This window comes from Alosa alosa, chromosome 21 (assembly GCF_017589495.1).
Source record: "Alosa alosa isolate M-15738 ecotype Scorff River chromosome 21, AALO_Geno_1.1, whole genome shotgun sequence".
Taxonomy (NCBI): domain Eukaryota; kingdom Metazoa; phylum Chordata; class Actinopteri; order Clupeiformes; family Clupeidae; genus Alosa; species Alosa alosa.
This window is the reverse complement of record NC_063209.1, coordinates 5,851,613-5,876,376: the sequence shown is the minus strand read 5'-3', so window position 1 is coordinate 5,876,376 and position 24,764 is coordinate 5,851,613. Positions and strand designations below refer to the sequence as shown.

Genomic DNA, 24,764 nt, shown 5'->3' with positions numbered 1-24,764 from the left:
ATTTCAGTGCGCTTATATGAAAAAGTAGGAGAAAGAAGAAAAGTGAAAAACACTGCATTTTTGTTTTGTGTAAACTAAACAATGAATACAGATCTAGTGGAGCCACTGTGCATCATTTATGTGTATGAGATGTATTCACATTTCATTAGTACAATAGACTATGTGATTTCTCCCAGCATTCCTCAATGTTGAGGCCCAAAAGATATGGACAGAAGGCAGAAAGGACTGGCAAAAAATTTGACAAAGCGATCAGTGAAGCGAAACCGTAAGGACAGCATCCAGCGGCAGATTTGGAGGAATAAAGACAATTCGACTTCAGCGTGATCAGCAGCTTAGAGATCAGAGGGAGACAGTTTGTCAAAGTGAGCATGTGTGGCGTGTGTAGTGTCAGCAACGACAAGACGCGCGCGCACACACACACGTGGCCTTTGGTTTTCTTCTGCAACTGTCAACATTTACAGTGAACTGTCAACGTGGCCCAGGGGAAAAATACAGTCCAAACTCAACTAACTACCCATCACTTTATATAAATGAGAAAGTTAATTATATCGAGACAAAAGATAGAAATTTATACTGGAGATTTATAAAAGGTATTGTAAGTGCTGTGAGAGACAGGAGTGTTTGTGTGTGTGTGTGTGTGTGTGTTCGCATGTGTGCTCATTCAAGATGGGCCCACTCATTATTGCTGTGGAAAACTGTAAAAACAGTGACTTTTCTGAGTGCTTTGAACCAGCCTTTACTGCCGCGAAGAGCCATATTTCCTGAGCCTAATTAGCTTGGGCTTCTGAGAAAAACTACATTCATCTTTCCCCTTCTGTGCACAAAACTAGCTCGAGCCTCCAGCAGGCGTTCATCTGAGCAGTTCAGGTATGTGCTTAGAGGAAGCAAAAGGTGACAGCTTTCACCCCTGCACACCATACCACACTGATGAAAGTGCCGCATGATCGTTTAAAGCAGAATGGCCTGCTACTGAGGACAACCAACATTTGTACTGCAAGGGGCTCGTAGCAAACGTACAACTCTGGTTTTCACCTTCATTAGACGGAGTTCATCTCCCTTTGGTGAAAACATAATTTGAAGGGTGAGACACTGAACACAGCTCAGCTGAGCTAGGCATAAACGGAACAAATGAACGTGAATATGCACTTGTGCTGGGCACTTGCCGGGGACCAGCACCATTTAAGCTAACATTAGGAAAAGCAACATTTAAGCCCTCTAATGAAAGGTTGCACATCAAACCGCTTTGACCATCAGTTTTTAACAGCAACCAACTAATTCAGGCTTATATGGAGAACTGCTGGGAAACCAGCTTTGGAGCATGCTAGGCTGTGCTAGCATAACTGGTGTCTGTGATGACGTTGCCAATGAAGAGCTTGGACAGCTTCAAGGAGTGATCCAGAACAACTGAACAACATGGTGTAGCGATGAAACTGTTCACCTTTAGAGGAACATGCACCATTCATCTGCTTTAAGCACCATTCATGTGATTTCATGGAAAATCACATTATACAAAACGACAAATAATGAGGTTTAGAAATGCAATCATCCAGCAAACAAACAAATAAGTTTGCAATCTACTCTAAGAATCTTGTGTAAAAAACAAAAAGTAGACTTTAATCTGCAATAGGCCAAAAAGGTCACACAAAACATCCATTAAATCCTAATCCAAATCCACACAGCAAAACACAAGGCACGTGCAGCATAGAGGGTGTTCGTTTTCATCAAGGATGCCACAATTGATTCCATTAGTAATCAACTTGACAATGAAAAGTAATTATCTTTTTGATGAGCATATTTATTTCCAGGCTGATCAAAATTGAGCTAATTGATGCAGAAATCATATGTATAGCATTTCACCTGCTTTGCAGCTGAACAGTATGGATCTTTCAATGGTGATTTCACACCTGTGTCACTTAGTCTGGTTAAATCAGACTCATAAAACTGGGGTTTTTTCCAAGAACATAGCTTAGTGACAAACCTGGGTAAGTTAACTGAGTAAGTAAACCTCCTAATAGCAGAGCTGTATGGCTTGCCATAGGGCTCTTGTTGTAGGTGGTTTACTACTTAGTCGGAGTTAACTTACCCAGGTTTGTCACTAAACAATATACTTGGAATACTCTCCTGGTTTGTTTGACCCATTGGTGCATTTTGTTTAGGCAGGTGTGGGCAGAATAATCACATTAGTGTGGAGACTATGAGATCCTAGAGTGGAAATGGTCTCAAAATAATTCTGGAGTGGTTTATTTGTTGTAGGAATGTGATCTAATTCAACCCCACTACAAGGTTTACTCCACAACTTGGTTCCTGTAGCCATGTGTAATTACTTAGCATTTCGGAATGAGGTAAGCACGCAAACTGTAGCAGCTCCTTGACGATTCCTCAAAGTACATATCATTTTGTCCAGTAGGTCTCCCAGATAAGTACCACAATTATGAACAAATGAATGTTAACTCCAACATTCCAAATTGTAGATAGGAGTAAAAACACCCTAAAATGAACTGCTTGGTGCTTTAAAGACGTTGATTTTGATTATTAAGTTGATTCAATCAAATGATTTATTCAGTGGAACATTCAGTTTAGCTACATTAAGTAAATTAGCATAATAGGTTATGAGAGTCAGTGTACTGAATGAATTAGCCTACTGTGATATGTTAGACTGCTACCATTGAGCTCAAATCTGGTATCATGCAAAATTATTACAGTGTGTCGCATAGTTTCATTCATTAGGGTGAACATGATTAGTTATTGAAATTGACATGGCTGTGTTACATATGCAAGGTCCTAGTTACTTTCGTAAGTGCATTTTACCAGAACACTGAAATTGACATGTTCCTACGAAACAAACACATTTTGTCTCCTCTTATTTGCACCTTAATCCATTCCTGTTTCCCCCCCCATCCCTGTTGCCAATTCATCATGCAGGAAAGGTTTAATCAATAACATTTGTTTTAAATATGCAATTGAGACACACAAGTAGGAAAAATTCCTTCTGTTCAGCGAGTTCAGTGAATGCTGCAGTGTGTATCGCCTGCTCTGACACGGTCAGGCTCACACCATTAGCCTTTGCACAGTCATATGTGTAGCTTTAATACCATAATTGCATAGATAATATCAGGGAGCACCTTGGGAGCATTAAGTTCCCTTTGATATGCGTAAATGACTGCCTGCTGGAAAATTCCGTCACAAGCCCCCTTCATTGCACTTATTTCTTTCCCTTTAACTGAGCGCTGTGCAATCAGCATATTTTCAAATATCCCGTCGTTTTTTTCCGTCAGTGACCACCACAACAAAAGAAAGGAAGACGAATGACGGAGGGGGGGGGGGGGATGGGGGCATTTTTTTTATCTCCTCTGAGTAGACGGCAGCTATTCAAAGGGACTCGGTAAAGAACAGCAGACCAAGCAAGCTGCTTCAGACGAATCACACAACTGAGAAGTCTGAGGGCAGCACAGGGCACTGTGAGAAGGGGAGCGCCATTGTCAAGTGGAAATGACATTACCAGAGTGGGCAATACAGCCATTTTAAAAAGGAGGGGGGGGGGGGGGGGTTCTGGCAGAAGGATGTGGCAGAGAAAATGGACCTGGCAGGGAAAATGTAGCTCCTGTTAACCATATACATCTCCAGTGCTAATGGGGAATGACATGATAAAGCATAATTTTTATGTGCAAACTAAAAAAACTCCCTTCAGAATAAGGTCTGACTTTAGTCATAAAATAGTCATTAACAGCTCTACACAGACCAATCATAAAAATAAAGGGTTCTTTGCAAAACCTATTGGGTCAGCAAAGAGTTTGGACTGACTGCATCACAAGAGGACCATGCCAAATAGAGATACCTTGTGATCCGATCACTCAAATCACTTGGTGATGTTTAAGGGGCACTCACCCACTTATCTTTTGTAGTGTAAATGCTAATGCTTCCCTGACCAAGAGATTATCGGTGGAAGAGGTGAACACGAAATAAGTAGTAAGCAATTCCTCTGTATTTGGCTGTACACCATTGACATGGGTGTAAACAGCATGTATACAGCTGTCCATGTGGGTTAGGACTGACCAAGACACATTTGAGAAAGGCAGAGCAGGGTGTTAGAACCTAGGGGAAAGGCTCCACCTCACAACTGCTACATCAGGTGCTAAACATATCCTAAATGGAAGCTTTCCTGTGAGACAGTGGAATGAGAAACATCCTAGTAGAATCTTGAGGTGTTCTCCCACGGGACAAGATGAGGAACCGCTTTTATTCCCACTTCACTATGAATGTACCAGTGGGCCGCCTTCTGGCTGACGTGCCAGAGGACATGACAACGGGTATTTGAAAGAGACAGAGGGGAAGGGGGCGGGAGGAAACGACAGACAGGTAACAGCGAAGCATTAAAAAGGGCTCAAACCTTTGAGGCGGACTCCTTGAAGTCGTTGAGACTGTCCTGTAGGAATGAATGGAGATGACAGATGAGCTGGAGGGGGTTGGACACAGCGGCAGACAGAGAGGGGGGTGGAGGCAGGGCCGGCCGTCACTCAACACAACCCCCCAAAGACCTTCAAGGACTCAAGACTTTCACAGCGTTAGAGGCAGCAAAGCCACTTGACTGTTATAACAAAAAGTTATAACAAAGAGAATTTCAAATGAAAGACTTTGCCTATTCTATGGGGTATGTCAGCTGAACATCTAAAAGTAAAAAAGTAGTAGTAATAATGATAATAATAATAAAAAAAAAAACATATGGATGGTTCACCAAGTCACCAAAGAGCTGATTTAATGTGAGAATCGAGAAGGAAAATGAATTAAATAATACAAATCGACAAACATATTCCTAGCAATTCAAAGTGTGGGTGTTTGTGAGCACTACATCTAAGTGACAAGAGCCTGGGATAGGATTCTGTTTTTAGATGGATGCAAGCCAACCTTCAGGGGGTGTTGCATTTACTGGAGCCCACTTAGGGGAATGTGTAAGTAATGGGATCATGCCGGGTTTGGCAGGAGGTTGAGGGACTCGGAGAGGTGGAGGTGCATGGTGGAGGAGCAGGATCTCCCCCACACCACCCCCACCTCCTTCTCCTCCTCTCCATGGAGCGCTGTAGATCCTTCTGGAGAGGCTGCGCCCACACGCTGTTTTTCGTTTTCCCCTCCTCCAGTGGCAGCTTGGACGCTTTGCTCCTCGTTGCTTTTTATAAACGCTGCTCTCACCGGCAGGCCCAGGGTGGCTGCTCCGCTGAATGGCTGGAGGGCCCATCTCGCGCCGCCTCAGTGCTGCTGCTTCGGGGGCTCTCTGAGCGTGGGTGGGGGGGAGGAGTGGAGTGGAGTGGAGTGGTGGGTGGTCTCTGGATCTGGACGCAGGCAGGTTGGTGGGATGTGTGTGTGCGTAGGAGGAGTGTCGGTCTGGATCTGATGCGAGGGTTTGCGGGGTTAGGGGAGGTGCGTGGTGGGCTTTCTTCCTGAGACGCAGCTCTTCTGCAGAGGGTACAGGTGCACCAGCGTGGTCTTCTTACATAACAGCCGTTGAAGCAGTGGGGGAAAAAAAAAAATGGAGACATATCGTCGTAGCAGGCTGGGCGACACAGCGAGGTGTTGGCTCCAACTTCTCTCCCTCTTCTCCAGCATGCACTCATCCCTCTCTCTTTCCGACCGACCCCACCCGACCCCACCCCCGTCCTTCACAGCGGTCGAACAAGTGGACGTCAGGGAGAGGCGAAGTAGTAGTGGGAGCAGGACGAGGAGGAGGAGGATGATGAAGACGATGAGGATGATGAGGGGGAGGGGGGCTTGGGCACCATGCGTACGTAATTCAGCAGCAGCTCATCTTGATGGAGATAAACACACACGCAAGCGCACGCACACACACACTTATTTCCTCCCGGCTTAGTGCGAGCCGTGCAAAAAACCCCCAAAAAAACACCAAACGGCAACAACAACAACAACAACAAAAAAGGCATCGCTTTCTTCACCAGCTAGGCTCAAAACGCTGTGCTTGGGGGACACAGCAGGGGGAAAAAGCCAGAGAAAAAAATTATAGAACGTGGGGGTGGAAATAGTATGAGGCTCAAAAAAATATATTTAATATCTATATTTACAAACTCACAAAAAAGACTTTTGTACACAAAAATTCTCTAAGGCACTTGGGCGGATTCTTTTTCCGTCTAAAGCATGTACAAAAAAGCTACATAATTTCTTTTTTTTTAAAGTTGAGGTAAAAAAAAAAGATATTAACTGCTATATTTGAACATGTATATCTTTTTGGCAAGTCCTTATAACTTTATCATAGAAAAATAATTATCTACACCACAAAAGGAGATCTCACAAGGCGGTTTTCCAAGAAGAAAAAAGAAAACGAGACAAAAAAAAAAAAAATAGTCCATATGATGCTGTAACACGAAGCTTTCTCATTAACCCCCACCACTGAAGACAGAGAGCTCCTCCTCCTCCTCCTCCTCCGTTGTTGTGGCTCCCTCTTTTCTCTCTCTCTCCCTCGTTTTCTTTTTCTCTTTTTCCTCTCTTTCTCTCCCTCTCTGCGGGGCAGGAGGTGCAGGGACGACCAACGCTGGGGGAAAACAGCACGTGCTCTCTCTCTCTCTCTCCGACCAGGAAGGGACAAGAGGAAACAAGGGCACAGCTCTCCTCAGGCTATACTAACCTTAACAGTGGAGGAGTGGGATGGCGAAGAGTGGGTGTCAAGCTTTCGTCTCTTTAGCTCTGCAGGGAGAGGGAGAGAGGGAGAAAGAGAGAGAAGGATTTGGTTAGCAAAAGGAGACAATTGTTTTACCCAGCACTACAAACAAGTGAATACACACAACTGACTGAGTGTGTGTACACAGAAAGAGAGATTTTAGAGATGTTCTTTCCCTCTCTACAAGTTGAACACAATAAAAACAAGAAAACAAGACAAGCTGGATTTGGAACCCGACTCCTTGAAGGTTTGGAGTTGGCGCCTCATCATCAGAACTGTTCCTCAGCCACTTGCCGTTTTTAAAAGGATATTGATTTATGGCAGCCATTTTACAGAGAGAATTACAGCTGATGATGTACGAGTAGGTCTTATTGGTGCGCAGCACTGTTTTTCATTGGAGGGTTCAGAAATGTACTCAGCATGGCATATTTATGTAGATCATTTCCAGGTATAGATGAGCCTAGAGATGGCCTAAATGATATGAAGATAAATATGACGAGTTGAAAATAAATATGATAAATATGACGAGCTCAAGCGCATTACTCTTTCTCTGTGGAAGTCAAGTCTTTTTGTTCCGCTTGTGTTCACCGTCTGTCACCTATAAAATGTTTAGCACTTCAGTGTCTCCCTGGCACTTGCTCCTCTCTCTCTCTGGGATGTCTCTCTTTCATTCAGACCCTCTCTTAGCCCATGTCTTAGTGTGGCCAGTGTGGTCTTCAGAGGTATTCATTACACTGCCTGTCATTTAAAACAGCATCGTACTGTAGAATGTATTCAATCAACAACATTCCATAACATGATGGTTCCAATGCTGGCAGAATGGAGTCCTCTAGGCTGAGTGTCCTGACTCCTGTGAAACCTGTGCTGAGATGTAGTCTGGTAGAACAACCCTGGCCTCTCTCCTTCCTCCCTCTGTTCCCATTGCTCCTTCACTGCCTCTTTATTCTCCTCTCCTGTTCTCTCGTTCCCTCTCTCTCTCTCTCTCTTACCCCGCTCAGAGTCGGCTCCGTCGGAGCGGGGGACAGGGGACTTGAGTTGGCTGCCGGCACCGCTCTTGTCCCCCTTGCTGCTGCCGCTGCCGCCGTCCCGGCTCTTGCTCTCCTTGGCGTCGCGCTCCTCTTTGCCGCCGCCGACGTCTTTGCTCTTCTCCTCCTTCTGCAGCTTCTCCTCCTTGCTCCGCTTGTCCCTCTCGGACTTGGGCGTCTTCTCGCGGCCGTCCTGGCCCTTCTCTCCGCCGCCGCTGCTGTCCCGGGTCGAGCGATCGTCCTTGGGCTGCTGCTTGTCCTTGCCGCCGGCTTTGGACTCAGGGGTGCTGCCCGGGGCTTTGTCCTTCTTCTCCTTCTTGTCCTTGCTGCCCTTCTCCTCCTTCTCCTTGCTGGATTTGGTGCTAAGGGGCACACAGAGAGCAAAGGTCACTTCACAACACATTTACTACAGAATGACTTGAAATATCACATTTTGGAACTGTAAAGCAACAGACATTTTTTATTTTTTTCAGTAACGGGTCATCTTTGAGGTTTTGAGAATAAACCTGGTCACTTCTACACCACCAAACACACCTGACTGACTGGAGATTTGCTTGCGAGTTGACTCTTAGCGCCTAGCTCTTCAATACGGAGCTACCCGATCTGTAGACATCTGTACCTGGCAGGTCTTCCCTGACCCCGCTTTTATTTCAGTTTCTTGTCTTTTTTCCGGTTCTTCTTTCTCTCCATTTCTCTGGTGACTGCTGATGGAGGCACTTTCCCTGACCTCTACAAACTTGCGCTAAAATCCCCCCTCAGGAATCTATTACTCCCTCATTATCTTCACACTGTTTCCTACCAAAATAAATGGCCGCATCCCCCTCTCCCCACCCCTCGACCCGGCACCATGCGCTATGAAATATTTCTATTAAAGCGATGCTCCACGCGGCTAATTTAACAGACTCTCCTGCCAATTGTTGGAACACATTAAGCAACGGAGGCTGGAGAGCGAGCCCCCCACCCCGTCCCTAAGACAGCTCCGTTTAATGAAACGGCAACGTGGCAGTAGCCCCCGGAACACGGTCCAATTTGATTATCAAAGCACGGACTACGCAAAGAACTGGAGAAAGTGATTGATTTATACGCCCCCTTCCTTTCACTCCTGTGCAAGAGGGCTTGGAATAATAAAAGCTGCTCACTACACACCTGAGGGCGATGGGAGGAGATGAGAGCTGTACTTTACCTCTGTGGGTGTGTGTGTGTGTGTGTGTGTAAAAGGGACAGAGAGAGACAGGCTCAGGTGTTCTGTAGTGTGTGTGTGTGTGTGTGTGTGTGTAAGAGATGAGGTGAAAGGTGGAGGTGTTGTGCTGTGTGTGTGTGTGTAAGAGATGAGGTGAAAGGTGGAGGTGTTGTGCAGTGTGTGTGTGTGTGTGTGTGTGTGTGTAAAGGGACAGAGAGAGACAGGCTCAGGTGTTCTGTAGTGTGTGTGTGTGTGTGTGTAAGAGATGAGGTGAAAGGTGGAGGTGTTGTGCTGTGTGTGTGTGTATAAGAGATGAGGTGAAAGGTGGAGGTGTTGTGCAGTGTGTGTGTGTGTGTGTATATGTATATAAATATATATATATATATATATATATATATATATATATATATATATATATATATATATATATATATATATATATATATATATATATATATATGTATGTATGTATGTATGTATGTGTGTATGTGTGCGTGCGAGAGATGGGGCAAAAGGTGGAGGTGCAGTGTGTGTGTGTGTGTGCGTGCGAGAGATGGGGCGAAAGGTGGAGGTGTTGGAGGTGCAGTGGTCAGCTGACCTGTTTGGGGTGCTGCTGCCATTGCTGCTACTGCTGGCTTTGAGGGCTGCGCTGGTGCTCTTACTGCCCGTCTTAGCCGTCTGAGACTTGTCCTTCGATTTCTCTGCGAGCCCAATCGTAAACCAAGGAACACAAGAGAAAGAGAGGGAGGGAGGGAAGGTGGGAGAAAGAGAACAATTTTCATAAATTACAGCAATATACACTTACGGCTGCGACACTTGACACACACCCATTGTGTGAAGTGAAAGAGCAAAAAACTGGAACCAAAACATCAGGCGATAAATAGAAAAGGAAAGCAGTGTGTAATAGCTGGGGTGACCGAGGATGGAGGAGGGGGGGGGGGGGAGGAGAGGTGTGTGTGTGTGTGGGGGGGGGGCAACGTTCCCCCTACAGCACCCCTCTACCCACAGTGGGCACGGCCTGCTTCTAAGGGGAGGCGAGTGCAGGGGAATTTGGCTGCTGTGGGAAGCAGAGGTGGATGGCCTGAGGAGTTTATGTGGACATTACGTACACTGCTGGAAATGGGAGAGCATCCTTCAGCTGCCATCGCCGCCTCATAAAAAGTGAATGAGAGGTGAGGTGGTGCCTGGTGCACGTGAATAATTTAAGGCAGCGCTGGGCGAGTCCTCAGAGAGGCCAATAATGAATTTATGTGTGTGTGTGTGTGTGTTCATGTGTGTGTGTGTTCATGTGTGTGTGTGTGTGTGTTTCATGTGTGTGTGTGTGTGTTTTCATGTGTGTGTGTGTGTGTTTCATGTGTGTGTGTGTGTGTGTGTGTGTGTGTGTGTGTGTGTGTGTGTGTGTGTGTGTGTGTGTGTGTGTGTGTGTGTGCTGGGGTTAGGTGAATAGGCATGTGCATGTTGGCGAGCGGATGGGGGCTGCAATAATGAGCCACAAAAGCTACAGTGATGAGCACTAGCCGATCAGCATGTGGGATTGTAAACAACACAAACATAAACATGTTGGAATAGTTGTGCATAGTGCAGGGGAACAGGCTATTTCCTAAACAAAGCGCACATTCCAAAATTCCCCGCAGGGCGAAACAAATCATCAGGAAATGATAACAGCATCAGGTGGGACTAAGAGAGGCTGGGTCTGTATTGAGAATGTACATGTTGTACACATTATTATGACCGCCGCGCAGCGAAGCCATATAGGTTTAGTCAGATTTTTATTTTTTTTTCCTTTTTCGCATGTCCAAATTTCCGTCAAGGATTCCCGGGACACTGAAAGACCGGGGTACACGAAACTTGTGGGCATGTAACCCCTCTACATGGATAGCATGGAACCATCGTTTTTTCTTTTGATCCTGTAGCCCCCCCCCGCTGGACTGGACCCCTTAAAGGGCGGTAGGGCAGACACAGTTTTCTGTGAATATCTTGAGAACCAGAGGGCCTAGGATGACCAATTTTTCTGTATGTTTGCCTCCAGGGGCCATGTTAACCCATTCCATGTGCACACATGTGCATAAACAGATACACACAAACACACATACATTCACAGTAATCATACGTATGACACATACTCACACAGTAGACATATGTACGCATGCATGCACATGCACAAACACACAAGCACACACACACACACACGTACATATGCACACGCACACATGCACACAAAATGTAAACATGTACACGCACACAATTCAAGAATTTCTCAGAATTATGAACAGGCAAGATGGGGGTGGGGTTGTATAAAATTAATTTTACATGTGAAATCTATGAACTAATCATGTTTTGGTACTTGTCGTCTAGCAGATACCATCGAGAATTGAATGTGGATAATGCAATTTAGTGAGACAGTTAGAATCATATAGGCCTTTCAGCGTGATTTATTTTTGTGGAAAAAATGTGCTGGACTGGGCGGCGACCATATTTTGTACCACTCTGCGGTACATCTAGTTAACATCAATTATTTTGTCCATAACTATTATTTTTTTCTGTAAACTGACTAGAAACTAGTAACAGATTAAATTATTGACAATGTTTATTGGTATTTTTGTAAATCGCTTTGGACAACAGCGTCTCCCAAGAATCATGACCACAACAGGACCCAAGTTTCCGGTATGTTCTGCGTCTTACCCGCGTCGTCTCCGTTGCCCTCGTCGGCCTTGCCCGTGGCGGAGGTGGCGCGGGCGTTTAAGCGAGCTGGCGGGGGGCCGTTCTTGCAGGCTGGGAGCGGGGGGGTGGTGTTTCTGGCGTGGCGGGAGCCTCCTTGTGGTGGAACTCGTTCTCGGGCACCATGTGCACCTTCCTGCCTTTCAACTGGCCTGAGTAACTGAGAGGTCACATGGCCGGGTCAATGGAGGGAGGAGCAGGGAGGGGGGCAGGGACACACAGGTGGACGCAGCACATGGGGAAGGACACCCAAACACAACACTACCACACACACACACACACACACCTAATATAACATAACACTACTACATACAAACACACACACACACACACACACACCCTAACGCTACTACATACAGAAACACACACACACCCCAACACTGCTACATACAGAAACACACACACACACACACACACACACACCCAACACTACTACATACAGAAACACACACACCCTAACACCACTACATACAGAAACACACACACACACACACACACACACACACACACACAAACTACATACAGAAACACACACGCACACCAGTAGCCATGAAGGGAAGGCAGACTCATCCAGAGTGCACCAGCACCAGCCTGACTGTAGCCTGTAAAGCACTGACGCTCCAGCCAGACTCCAATCCTGGGTCTCTGGTCTTTGTCAAAAACCTCGGCTTGCCAGGCATGGCAGTGAGTAGTCGCGCTGACTGAAAACCTCTTAGGGCCCGAGAGGTTTCTAGATGGCCCCTGGATGATGTGTACTTGTTTGGTTGTTTATCTATGGGTCTTCAGCTGAACCAAACAGACACACACACACACACACACACACACACTACAGTTTTCTCAAGATGTGAGCGAGAGGAGGTGAAGGCGCACTAATCTGGCAAACACACGCCGATTTCTCCGCTCCAAAAATAGACGGCATCGGAGGGGCGACCTTGGCCCCCGGCGGAGCACTCCTCTCCTCGGGAGACGCCGCCGGAACCAATTTGCCTGCCGACGACAATTAGCGCCTTCTGGAATGAGCCTGCCCACACACTCCAAAAAACGGCCCCGGAACTAACGCAACGGCAAGGGGGGATTGGAGTTCTCATCAAACACCCAGTGGAGGTCAGGGTAGGTGGAGGCTGATTGGCCAGTGCTGTGGTGTTGGGAAAGAGGGTTTGTTTGCTGAGGTCCTCCTCAGTAGAAGGGAGTGTCTGGGGGACGGGGGGTGGCGTGGCTTGTTAAGATTGATAACTGATAAGATGGCTTCATCATGAGCAGACAAAAGGCCAGCGCGCTCGCTACAAGAGCCGGCGATGGTAGTTAATGGTATTCATTAAGCGCGGCGCAGCGCGGCCAGGAGGGCCCTCCTCTCTACAGCAGCCCTGACCTTATCCTGCCTCCGCATCAGCAGCCAGCCACACACACCGATGCATTACCCGCACAGAGCACAGAGAGAGAGAGAGAGGGGGAGGGAGAGAAGGAAGGTAGGAGGGAGAGGGAGAGAAGGAAGGTGGGAGGGGGAGAAGGAGGAACGCTTGATAAAGGATGGAGGAGGAGAGAAATTGATGGGAGATGAAGAGAGAGGGAGGAATAAGGAGGAACAGAGACATCTGACAGAAAGACACAGCAAGCAAGCAGCGAAAGATAGGAGAAGAAGGGATGAAGAGAAAGACAGAGGGGGGACATGACGAGGATGGGACAGGGTTCTCGACTCGGCGGTGAAAATCACCGGTGGCGGTCCCCTGTCCACGGGAAGATTGTGCTGGCCTCTGGGGGCCCACCGGCACACCTCTGGACTAATGGCTTTAACACCATAGATCCCATCACACACACCTGGGGGCACACGCTTCAGTGCCTCACAGAGGGGAGAGAGAGAGAGAGAGAGAGAGAGAGAGAGACCCTCACAGAGGAACAAGAGAACAAGAGAGGACAGACATCAGGAGAGGGAGAGGCTGGGGAAGGTGGTTGTGCTGTAGAGAGGTCTGCGTCCTCCAGGCCTGCGTCCTCCAGGTCCATTCTCTTTCTTATTCACACACACTCAGACACGCATACCAAGCACACTCAGATCACCCTCAACACACACACACATCATTCTTTTATTCTCTTTCTCACTCACACACTCACACTAACATATCCACAAAAACTGACCCACATACAAGCAAACACACAACCAGCATAAACACAGAGTAACCAGAGAGTAAGAGTGTGGTCTACCCCACCACCCTAATCCCCAGTGTGAGGTTAAATAGAAGTGTGTGTGTGTGTGTGGTGTGGTTACCCCATGGCTAAGGCATAGAGGTCGGGCCTCTTCTCCTTCTCCTCCTGGCAGATCTTGAGCACGCGGCACTCCAGCGCTTGGCCCAGGTTCAGCACTTTGGGGTAGAAGGGCAGGATCTTGGTCAGCACGATGAGGATGTTGCGGATGTGCGTGTACTCGCCCGTCTCCAGACAGTGCACAGACGCCTGAGAGAGGAGGAGAGGGGAAAAAAGAAGGAGACAAGGATGGGGGTGGCAGAGAGAGAGAGAGAGAGAGAGAGAGAGAGAGAGAGAGAGAGAGAGAGAGAGAGAGAGAGAGAGAGAGAGAGAGAGAGAGAGAGAGAATAAATTGGCAGACATGCAAATGAACCCAAATTATTATTAGCTTACTGTTCAACATAAAATTACTGACCACTAGTGGGCTAAGAGTGAATGGTGATACAATAACATAACACTGAAATTGGGGGACTGGACAGGGCGTCTATGTGCTTCATGACCACTCACTTTGGTGAGCTTGTAGTGCCACTTGTGGACGACGTGGCGGAAGTTCTCGTAGTCCAGCTGGTCGGCCTTGTTCCCCGCTGGCGCGGAAGATGGTGACGAAGCCCGGGTAGTTCCCGCACTCCTAGCCAGAGAGGGGGGGGGGGTTTTAGTGAGACGCGGCGTGACTAGACACAGGACAAGCTTCATGGAGAGCGCTGATGAGAGGAGAGGGGGCGTGCAGAGGCGCGCTAAGAGGGGAGGGTGGGAGGCACCGGGGCCAAGGCGCTGCTTACGCAACGCAACAGAGCCTTCATCAAGGGCTATTGTTCCTCGTTCCGCTGTCAGATGAGTCTACGCTTTGATGTCTGTGTGTCTGTGTGGATGCGTTGGCGAAGGTATGTTGATGCGTTGGCAAAGGTATGTTTTTAAGCTTGTGTTCCGAAGTCTGTGTGCAAACTGCTACGTGTCGGTCTGTGTGTGTGCTGGCAGAGGTGTCTGATTACAGCTGGCATGGGCTAGAGCGAGGTGGTGTGTGTGTGTGCGTGCGTATGTGTGTGTCTGAGTATTTTGGATGAGTTTGAATGGCTGATCAACTTTTTTTGCAGAAAAATAGTGTGTCTGCGTGCTGGCGTGTGTGTGTGAGTCAGAGACTGTGTGTGTGTGTGCCAAGCATGCACCTCCCTCGAGATGGTGCGGTCCGCAGCCACAACAAGCCTCCAACATGCAGCACAGGAAGCCAGAAGGCCGGTGACTCAAGCCCGCACAGCTCGCCACCGTGTAGATGATGTCAGAGAACACCTGAGAGAGGGAGAGAGAAAGAGGGATGGAGGGACAGAATGGCAGAGGGAGATGGGGGAGGAGAGTAATGAGGGAAAACATGAGGAAATGGGAGAAGAGACAAAGCAGAGAGAGAGAGAGAGAGAGAGAGAGAGAGAGAGAGAGAGAGAGAGAGAGAGAGAGAGAGAGAGAGAGAGAGAGAGAGAGAGAGAGAGAGAGAGAGAGAGAGAGAGAGAGAGAGAGAGAGAGAGAGAGAGAGAGAGAGAGCGCTCATGAGCCCGGGAGAAATCCTATCAAACAGCGCAATCAAGTTTAATAGCCTTTCACACCACGGCGCTTTAACACACGCAATTAAAACACCTCACACTTTCAGACACAGTGTGACATCGCAAAGTTCATAAACAAATCAAAGCTATGGGGTGTGTGCAAGTGTCTTGAGTCTGTGTGTGTGTGTGTGTCTGCTTGAAGAGTGCTACTACTCGTCGATTCACAGTGGAATCTGCGTCAGTTAGGGCCTCATTACTTCATCAAAATTAAGTAACCAGTTCACTGTCATTGGTCAGCTGGATCGGGAGGCATTTGCATATCCTGTGATGACCAAAAACACCAGCGTAGCACTGGACGACTGCTCATAGGGAGCCTGATGAGGCTTCATCATCATCATCATCATCTGGCCAGTCCTCCCTTTGCACTCATGAACACTGGCCTGGACTAATGAGTATGGAGTCCTACTGGAGTGAAATACCTCTAATGACCATTCAGTCTGTTCAGAAACACAGTTAGGCTAACGCAGACAACTTCATCTCGGAGACGTGTCTCTAGACCGGCCAAAGCCACGGCCAGTTCGGCCCTGGGAGATCAGGCCTTCAGGACACGAGTGTTCCTTCATTACTCTATTACTGCTATTATACATATGGCAATTTCACCCTCAAAGATAATAAATAAATGAACAAACAAACAAAATCTAATATGTGCCACTCTTCTGGAGAATTAGAACCGTTCGGCCACTGTCTGGCTGGACCAACATGGTGCAGGAGGGAACGCCTGGCCAACTGGCATAATGAGCACTGTGAGCCTGATGCTGTGGGCAGTGGGTGGTGTGGGTGGGGGCACTCACTCGGTCGTAGCAGAGCAGGGTGCAGAAGTTGGGGGCCTTCTGCTGGTGCACCAGCCCACCTACCCGGGCACAGCAGATCAAGGCCGATGCATGGAGAAGACACAGCGGGGGAACAGGCAGAGCTGCAGGAACTTCGTGATGGTCTCGTTCTTGGTGGATTCTGGGGGAAGCGATTGAGTGAGAATAGGAAGGAGGGAGGGAGGAGAGAGAGAGAGAGAGAGAGAGAGAGAGAGAGAGCGAGAGAGAGAAAGATGAATGGGAGGAAGGGGGGAGCAGGATGGGAGAGCAGTAAAATTAAAAAGGGAGAAAGATAAGGGGGGAGGATCGCAAGGGACCCGGGGAGAGTGAAGGAAAAGAGGAGGAATGAAGAGGGAGAGGTGGAGTGGAAAACGAGAGAAGACGGCCAAGGGGAGAGAGATAAAGAGTGACGGAGAGGGGGGGGGGGGGGGCAATAATCAAGAAAAAAAAGTGGGTCACCACCCATCCTCATATTTGAAGAGAAGCCAATCAGCACTTAGAGACTAAAAGACTTTCCGCTCGCTTTAGAGCGGCGGCCATCTTGGCTCGGCGAGTCTAGTTTCTCGGCGAGCTGTAGAGCGGGAGACTTACTGGCGAGCAACCAGTTGTCCTTCTCCAGCTTGAGCCGGTGCAGCACGCGCTGGACGTGCTCCAGCTGCTTCTTCTCCTCCTCCAGCAGCTTGTCCTGCAGCGCCGTGCACCGCTCAGTCTCCTTCTTCTTCTTGTTCGGAGGCTGATGGAGAGAAAGAGAGAGAGAGAGAGAGAGAGAGAGAGAGAGAGAGAGAGAGAGAGAGAGAGAGAGAGAAAAAAAGAAAAACGTGATGAGAGATGGCACGAGACATAAATAGGTATCAGAACTGCGTCTATAAAGCGGTAAAAGGGATGGAGGGCAGAATAGGAAATGACGTCCACTACATTAGCACATGGACATGAGAGGCCAGTTTCCCCATGTGTGGACTAAGCCTAGTCCTCTAATGGACCAAACAAGAACTACAATGGAGATGCCCATTGAAAATAAAGCCATTTCAGATAGGACTAGCCTTAATCCATGAACAGGAATGTGGCCAAAATCTTCTTCCTCATCATGAGACAGCCTGGCCCAGAGACCCCCACCCCCCCGGCGTGTCCTCCCGCGTCTCACCATCTCCGTGTTCTCCTCGATGGCCTTCATCTGGGCCTTGAGCTTGTTGCACTCGCGCTCGTAGGCCGTGTGCGGCACGGCCAGGTCGTACATGGTGAGTGACCAGAAGGTGGCGTAGAACTGCGGCCGCAGGTCGTCCCACACCTTGGCGGGGTGCAGGGACACCACGGCCTCGTGCACCGGCGTCATCACCAGCTCGCACGCCTGCACGTACTTGTGCACCTTCTGCTGCTGCTGCCGGCTCGCCTTGTCCGCCTTCTTCAGCTCGTCATACTTGGACTGCGGAGAGCAAAAACAGAGGGAAGAGAGCATATTAGAGGGAAGGAGGGGGAAAAGAGACACACTGGGATAACGAGAGAGAGAGAGAGAGAGAGAGAGAGAGAGAGAGAGAGAGAGAGAGAGAGAGAGAGAGAGAGAGAGAGAGAGTGAGTATAGAATAACAAAGGAAAGAGTACGGTTCAGGTGGGGAATAGAACGATGGGGGTTATTCGAAGGGGAATAAGGAAACTGACAGAGGAAGTGCAAGAGAGAGAACAAAGGGGAGTCAGGCAAGTGATGGGGGAAGAGGAGGAAATAAGGGACCAGAAAGAAGAGAAGACGGAGAGAGAGAGAGAGAGAGACACAGACAGACAGACAGAGAGGAGAGAAAGATGGCCCACCGAGCATAATAACAAGCTCATTCTGGAGCAAACAGGCTGACGTTATGGCTACTGAGGAGGACGGCATGAGGAAGACCGTGATGAAGCTGCGCACGACTCCTGAACCGCAGCCAGCAGGAGTTGAGACTTAACTACACTGGCAACACGCATGGATAAATCCACACCGCTAAGCAGTGCAAGAGAGACAGACAGAGAGACAGAGAGACAGAGAGAGAGAGAGAGAGAGAGAGAGAGAGAGAGAGAGAGAGAGAGAGAGAGAGAGAGAGAGAGAGAGAGAGAGAGAGAGAGAGAGAGAGAGAGAGAGAGAGAGAGAGAGAGAGAGAGAGAGAGAAAGGGTGGAGGAGAGGAGGAGAATGAGAGAGCTGGGGGGATGGAGCGAGAAGCGAAAAATGCAGCACTTGATGAAAAATGTGCATCAAACGTGATAGTAAAATATGTTATGACAACACTGGGCAAAGTGAATACATACAGCCCTCTGTGGCAAGCACTGAGCTAAATCTCATTAGAGGGTGAAAAGAGGGAAGTGAGAGCAGGCAGAACGAGAGAGAGAGAGAGAGAGAGAGAGAGAGAGAGAGAGAGAGAGAGAGAGAGAGAGAGAGAGAGAGAGAGAGAGAGAGAGAGAGCGAGCACATGACACAGGGGAAGAGAATGCAGGAACAGTGAGAGAGCAAACACGATAAAGTGTGTGAGGAGAGAGAGAGAGAGAGAGAGAGAGAGAGAGAGAGAGAGAGAGAGAGAGAGAGAGAGAGAGAGAACACATATGATGGGAGTCAGTAAGGAGGAGGAGAGTGAGAGAGAGCCACAGAGTGGGCTTCTCTACTCTGCAGTGGTTGTTCTCTGCATGGCGGGAACGTGCACACACAGGGGGAAAGGGAACGGGGAAGTGGCCCAGAGAGCCCCAGAGACGACGCCGTCACACAGCCACACTGGCTACTGCTGCAGTCCTGCCCCAGCCCAGGCCACGCCGCGCTGCCTCCAGCCTCTCTGTTTGATCTGGGCTCAAAAGCATGTGTTAATGTGGTGACGCGTCCCCGAGGCCTGCACTAAGACGGCCCCGCCGACGAGCCCGGGCACCTTTACAGAGCCATTCCCCTCCGGAGCCGCTCAGCAAACCCCAGGCTTTAACCACACACACACCAGGAGATCAGAGTCAAAGTCAGACTGGCCCTCCAGAATGTCAATCAAATGGGCTGGGCTGGGCTGTAGTGGGTGAATGAATAGGAGAAACAGACTGGCTAGATTTCAAAGTGTCTGGCTGACGCTAGAGGCTAGCTATTAGCTGCTCCTGCGCAATGTGACTTTATGAGGGAAACATGAACACAGATGAGAGGGCAATACAAAAGGATAAAGAAACAATAGACCTTGGACCTACCAGAACAATAAGGGGGGAGGGAATGAGGTCCAGACAGTGTGTGTGTGTGTGTGTGTGTGTGTGTGTGTGAGTGAGTGAGTGAGAGAGAGAGAAAGAGACACAGACAGACAGACAGAGTAGGTAGGGGTCCTCACCAGGATCTGGTGGGCGTACATGGGGCGGGACAGATAGAAGGCGGCGTCATGTGGCGTGTGGAACTGGTTGCAGAGGATGTCCACGGACGGCACGCGCTTGATGTAGTCCTCTGTGCTCAGGTTGGATGCCAGGAAGCCGCCAAACTGCACCAGCGTGTCGTGGCACTGCATGGAGAGAGGGAAGGAGGGGGGAAGAGAGAGAGAGAGAAGAGAGATGATTGTGTTAATAGTTACCACAGGGAACACTCTCTTCTTTCTGTTTGACACATTTTGTTGGAGTACAGTAACCGTGACAGTAAAGTACACAGAATCGAAAGTTCATAAAATAATGAAGGATTGAGACAGACTAAGAAGAGCAACATAAAGCGAAGTAGAAGAGAGGAGGATGGAGACAGTGAGAGACCGTGAGTGTGAGTGAGTGTGTGTGTGTGTGTGTGTGTGTGTGTGTGTGTGTGGGCAGGGAGAGGAAGAGAATGCATTCATCCTCTTGTGTGCCATTGAAATCCCAGCAAAATGCAGATGTTCTTAATAAATCCTCCTTGTGCTCATTTAGTTGGGGAACTGCACCTTGTTTTATTAAAGCCATTCATCACCGGCAGTTGCCCCCCCGAATCAATGTTGTGCACACTAAAGCAATTTTGTCTAACTGACTCAAGGAGAGAGGGAGCAAGAGAAGAGCGTGAGGGAGGGAAGAGAGGGAGGGAGGGAGGGAGGGGAGGAAGGAGAGAGGATGAGGGAGAGTTTTAGAGGCACTCCACAACGAGCAGGAACAATGGCCGCTGAAGCATGCTCGCAACAAGGAGATGTGACATGACAGAAATGAAACAGCAGGACAACTGGGCCCCTACTCCCGAATGCATTCGATTCAAAACCTCTCATGAATTCTCATCGGCTCCCCTGGGTCCTACTGTAAATAAATATATGAATAAATACATACATTTAAAAAAACAAAAACAAGTGTTGTCGTCGCTGAACTGCTGAAATAACAGTCTTGAAACCGACGCGAGTGGCGCGGTGCAGCCGGGACTCATAAAGAGGTGCGAGACGCATTTACAAACCTCCGCCGCGTTCCACGAGAGCGACGGGGGCTGCATCGGCAATGAGGAGAGCCGCTCAGCAAAGCAGGAGCGCGAAAGAGCGAGCGGCTTCCACGTCTCGACAGAGTGCAAGTCTCTCCTCGCCATACATTAAAACTGGCAGCGCGCCTGGGAATGGTGTGCACTTGCGCCGGATGGCTGACATCTCCAATCGGAGTCGCTAAATTAACGATGGGGGAAAAGGGTTGGGGAGCGAAGGGGGGGGCATTTAAAAACAAGATGGCAGCCGTGCAAAACTCTAGGGGGTGCCAGTCCTCAAAGAGCTCCCATCTGGTGGGAGACTTCAGCAAGTCTCTCTCTCTCTCCCCCTGCATCAGGAAGGGAACAGCTGCCACATCAAATCTTTGGACAGCTTCTCGTTAAGTAGGGGGCAGCCTTTGGACTTCTAAGCGAGACAGGAATATTGGCTGGGATTGAGGAAAAGGAGCAGGCTAACTATGAAAAAAGTGCACATCAAAACGGCCAGATTGGTTTGGCCTTTCTGCTCCTCTAATCGCCCTGGAGTGACGCCGGCTCCACCGGAGGAACGAGGCAGAACTCCGGACACTCCGCCCCTCAGGAGGAGGACAACAGAGCCTTCCAGGCTACAACTGCTGCTGTGAGAGACGTGACCATTCTAAGGAGAACTGGGTGCAGGATGTCTTTAGAGAGACACCTTGCATTAGGGCAGGGGTTCTCAAAGTTTTGATTGCATCTCCACAGTTTAAATGTATTGCATTAAACACATTTTAATTCATAACTGAGGCTAAACCTGGCAAAACTTGTGAAAATCTTAAGAAAAATTGCAATGGACACACAATCCCTAGGGTTCTCTACCCTCAACAGACAAATTTGGGATGTAACAGTTCTGGTTGCAGTCCATTTCAAGTACGAACTTATTGAGAACAAACAGTCTCAGTGTGCCTTGCTTCTTATCTGCATAGGCCTTATTCAGGGCCAATTCCAGCTACCAAAGCACCACAGGAAAACCTGACGCCACGAAACACCACTAAAACACTTTTTTCAAAGCACACAGTACAGTTTTACAGATGTTATCAGATGTTATCGCGGGCCGCTAGAAATGTTTCCGCGGGCTGCTATTGGCCCCCGGGCCGCACTTTGAGAACCTATGCATTAGGGGAAAGTGGTGTAGCAGGGTGCTCTACCTAGAAGAGGACTGGGACTGGTATGGGGGTGGGGGTTGTCTGGGATGCGTTTGAAGGGTCAGTGTAGGTCAGACCGGTTGACCAGAGGCCCCAGTGACCACATGATGTGGCCGGGGCCCTACAGAAGGGCACAGTCATTACAGCGCGTCATCCACGTTCCACTCAGGACACCACGCCAAGGTCAGGTCCTCGACAGGGTAGCCCTGTGACACAGCCTCCTAAAACAGGCACAGGACTACATAACTACTACTAAAAAATTAAATTGAAAAAAAAAAAAAAAAAAAAGAGTGCGAGGGGGTGGTGGTGGTGGTGGGGGTGTCTGGCCTGCAGCGGATCTCTCTAACTGAAGAGCACCATGGCTAGGCTACGCACAGCGGATCTCTCTACCATGGCTAGGGCTACGCACAGCGGATCTCTCTAACTGAAGAGCACCATGGCTAGGCTACGCACAGCGGATCTCTCTAACTGAAGAGCACCATGGCTAGGCTACGCACAGCGGATCTCTCTAACTGAAGAGCACCATGGCTAGGCTACGCATGGCCGATCTCTTAACTGAAGAGCACCATGGCTAGGCTAATGACAGCGATCTCTAACCGAAGAGCACCATGGCTAGGCTACACAGCCGATCTCTAACTGAAGAGCACCATGGCTAGGCTAACTGACAGCTGGAGGCACATCAGCTAGGCATTGCTGCTGATTCAGCAGAGCCGTGGTAAAGGCAGTGTCCTATGAGCCGCAGAGACAGTAAACAGCGCTACCCGGCTGTCCTATGAGCAGCAGACAGTAAGCAGCGCTTGCCTCGCCCGCCCAGCTAGCAGAGGCTGGCTGGCTGGCTGGCCCCGAACCCTGGTCCAGGACAGAAGCGAAGGCTGGCTGGCTGGCTGGCTGAACCCTGGTCCAGGACAGATCGTGACCTCAGTGCTGACTGAAGCGCACCATCCACTCCAACCCCACCCCCGCCGCTGCACGTCAGTGTAGCTCCTGCGACCCCTGCTGAAATGAGCCTACCTGATTTAGCAGAGTCAGAACGAGCATGAGAATGAGAAGATGGGAAATAACGTGTGAGGCTGCGTCTCCACTCCCGTAACACATGAAGCGAATTGGAATTGGACCGCCAACACAAACGGGGGAGGGTCCGTCCAGGGCACCACTGTTTGGAGACCTCTTCATTAAATATGAGCAAATATGGTCCCTGTGGTCAAATATTGGAACATGGCCAGCTTAGAGGTTCTGAGTGACTACAGTGGCATGACCCAAAGGGAGCTGTTAGAAGTGTTCCAGCTGCTACTACTGCACCTTGGACTATGGACTCAAGTGGTGGAGTGGAATGCAGCCTGCTCAAATCTCAAATATACCTAAACATGCTGAGGGGGAGAATAAGCTCATTGCAGCAGTGTGTACATATAAAGGCCTGCTTTTTGGTCAACCATCCCCAACTTCAGTCCACACGGAAACCCAGAGTCTGTTTTCTGAAGTTGCACTCCTTTCCCAGTGCAAAGAACTGCGGCCATTTTGAGAGCTCCTGGGCTCAAACAAGGCGAGTTGATGCAAGTCTCCAAACACACAGCTGCACAGAAGATCGCGCCCAACTCCAGCACGTCTTCATTTGAGAGGGGCGGGACAAGACTTGGATACACAAAATAAATAACACAACTTGTCAGCCCACATTCCCATTGAGATCAATCACTCAGGCAACGCTAACAGGAAGCATTACCACACTCTCCGACTCAGTGGAGTGTTTGGGGAAGGCAGCATGCGCGCCTGAGTGCTTTGCTCTAACCCATAATATACTGCGCAAAAAACACCAATTGAACCTCTTTTCTATCAGGCATTTCTTTAGACACAGTCGGGGGAGGTTTTTTAAAAAAAAAGAAAAAAGCATGCTTATGCATAAACCATGTAATCACTTTCGATGCATATTAAATGTCTTAAGATGAGGAGATCAAGCTCGTGCTGCTTCTGAGGGGAGAGTAGGGGAAATCAGGAAGGTTTTTGTTGGGGGAGGATGGGGTTCTGACACATTGGAGATGATTGTAATGAACAGCTTGTAACTTCCTGCAAGGCGAGAAAACAAGCAGAAATTAATAATTAAGAGTGCTACACCGCTGAGGTTAACACACTGGCGAGAGAAGAGAGGGAAGGAGAGAGGAGAGAAGTGGAGGAGAGGAAGAAGAGGGGGAAGAGAGAGAGGAGAGGGGGGGAACTGCACCATGCGCTTCACACTGCGGGTAATTATTTGGACAATGGAGAGCTGCGACGGGACTTCTTTTCCTGAAAGCTTTAATTTGTGACATTCAGAGGAAACAAGAGGAGGGGTGGGGGGGTGGGGGAGGGTGTGCAGGAGGTGTGAGAGGGGGACAGGGAGGGCGGGGCTGAGCCATACACAGGGAACCCAGGCACACAAAAAGGAGCTGATTGGTGGGTTTTTAGCACCATCTGTAGTGCAAACAGCCCCAAACTACCGAGTGCTGAGGTGAAACAATGTTTTGATGATGTTCGCCTTGAATGACGATCAAAGCGTACAGCTGGACTGGCTGTGATGAGTGTTGTGTGTGTGTGTGTGTGTGTATACACACACACACACACACACACACACACGTGTGTATGGGCGCTCATTTCAACCATTCATTTCCTACATCAATTCAGATTTGAAGAACACAACACAATCACAAAGACAAAATGGGTAGGTCCCCCCACTACCTGCTGGTCTCCCTGCGGCCTGCTCACCTGGTCGTAGAGCTTGCCCACCAGCTTGAGGTGCTTCTCGCCGCCCTCGGAGAAGACCACGCCGTTGCGCTGCTGCGCCATCAGCAGGCACAGGGGCAGTGCCAGCTCATGCTCCAGTAGTGCGTCCTTCAGGCGCTGGGACGACTTCTTCGTGTTCCGGATCTGACCAAAGTACCCGCCCTGCACACACACACACACACACACACACAGGTTTAATTGAACCGCACACATCTACAACTGGGTGCACTCCAAATGAATGACAAGCAATGGAA

At 49.0% G+C, this 24,764-nt stretch overlaps 1 protein-coding gene across 1 annotated transcript in view; it reads right to left on the bottom strand.

Annotated features, from left to right (window-relative positions):
* The window catches only part of thoc2 (THO complex 2), a 60,291-nt gene that overhangs the window by 8,923 nt on the left and 26,604 nt on the right, over positions 1-24,764 (bottom strand). The window contains 16 exon segments of the mRNA XM_048232131.1: positions 4,388-4,423; positions 6,629-6,687; positions 7,651-8,048; positions 9,465-9,567; positions 11,549-11,669; positions 11,672-11,744; positions 13,845-14,029; positions 14,327-14,402; positions 14,404-14,447; positions 15,020-15,103; positions 16,200-16,289; positions 16,292-16,359; positions 16,809-16,950; positions 17,359-17,637; positions 19,524-19,688; positions 24,493-24,672. Coding sequence (XP_048088088.1) covers positions 4,388-4,423; positions 6,629-6,687; positions 7,651-8,048; positions 9,465-9,567; positions 11,549-11,669; positions 11,672-11,744; positions 13,845-14,029; positions 14,327-14,402; positions 14,404-14,447; positions 15,020-15,103; positions 16,200-16,289; positions 16,292-16,359; positions 16,809-16,950; positions 17,359-17,637; positions 19,524-19,688; positions 24,493-24,672 — 2,103 coding nt within the window.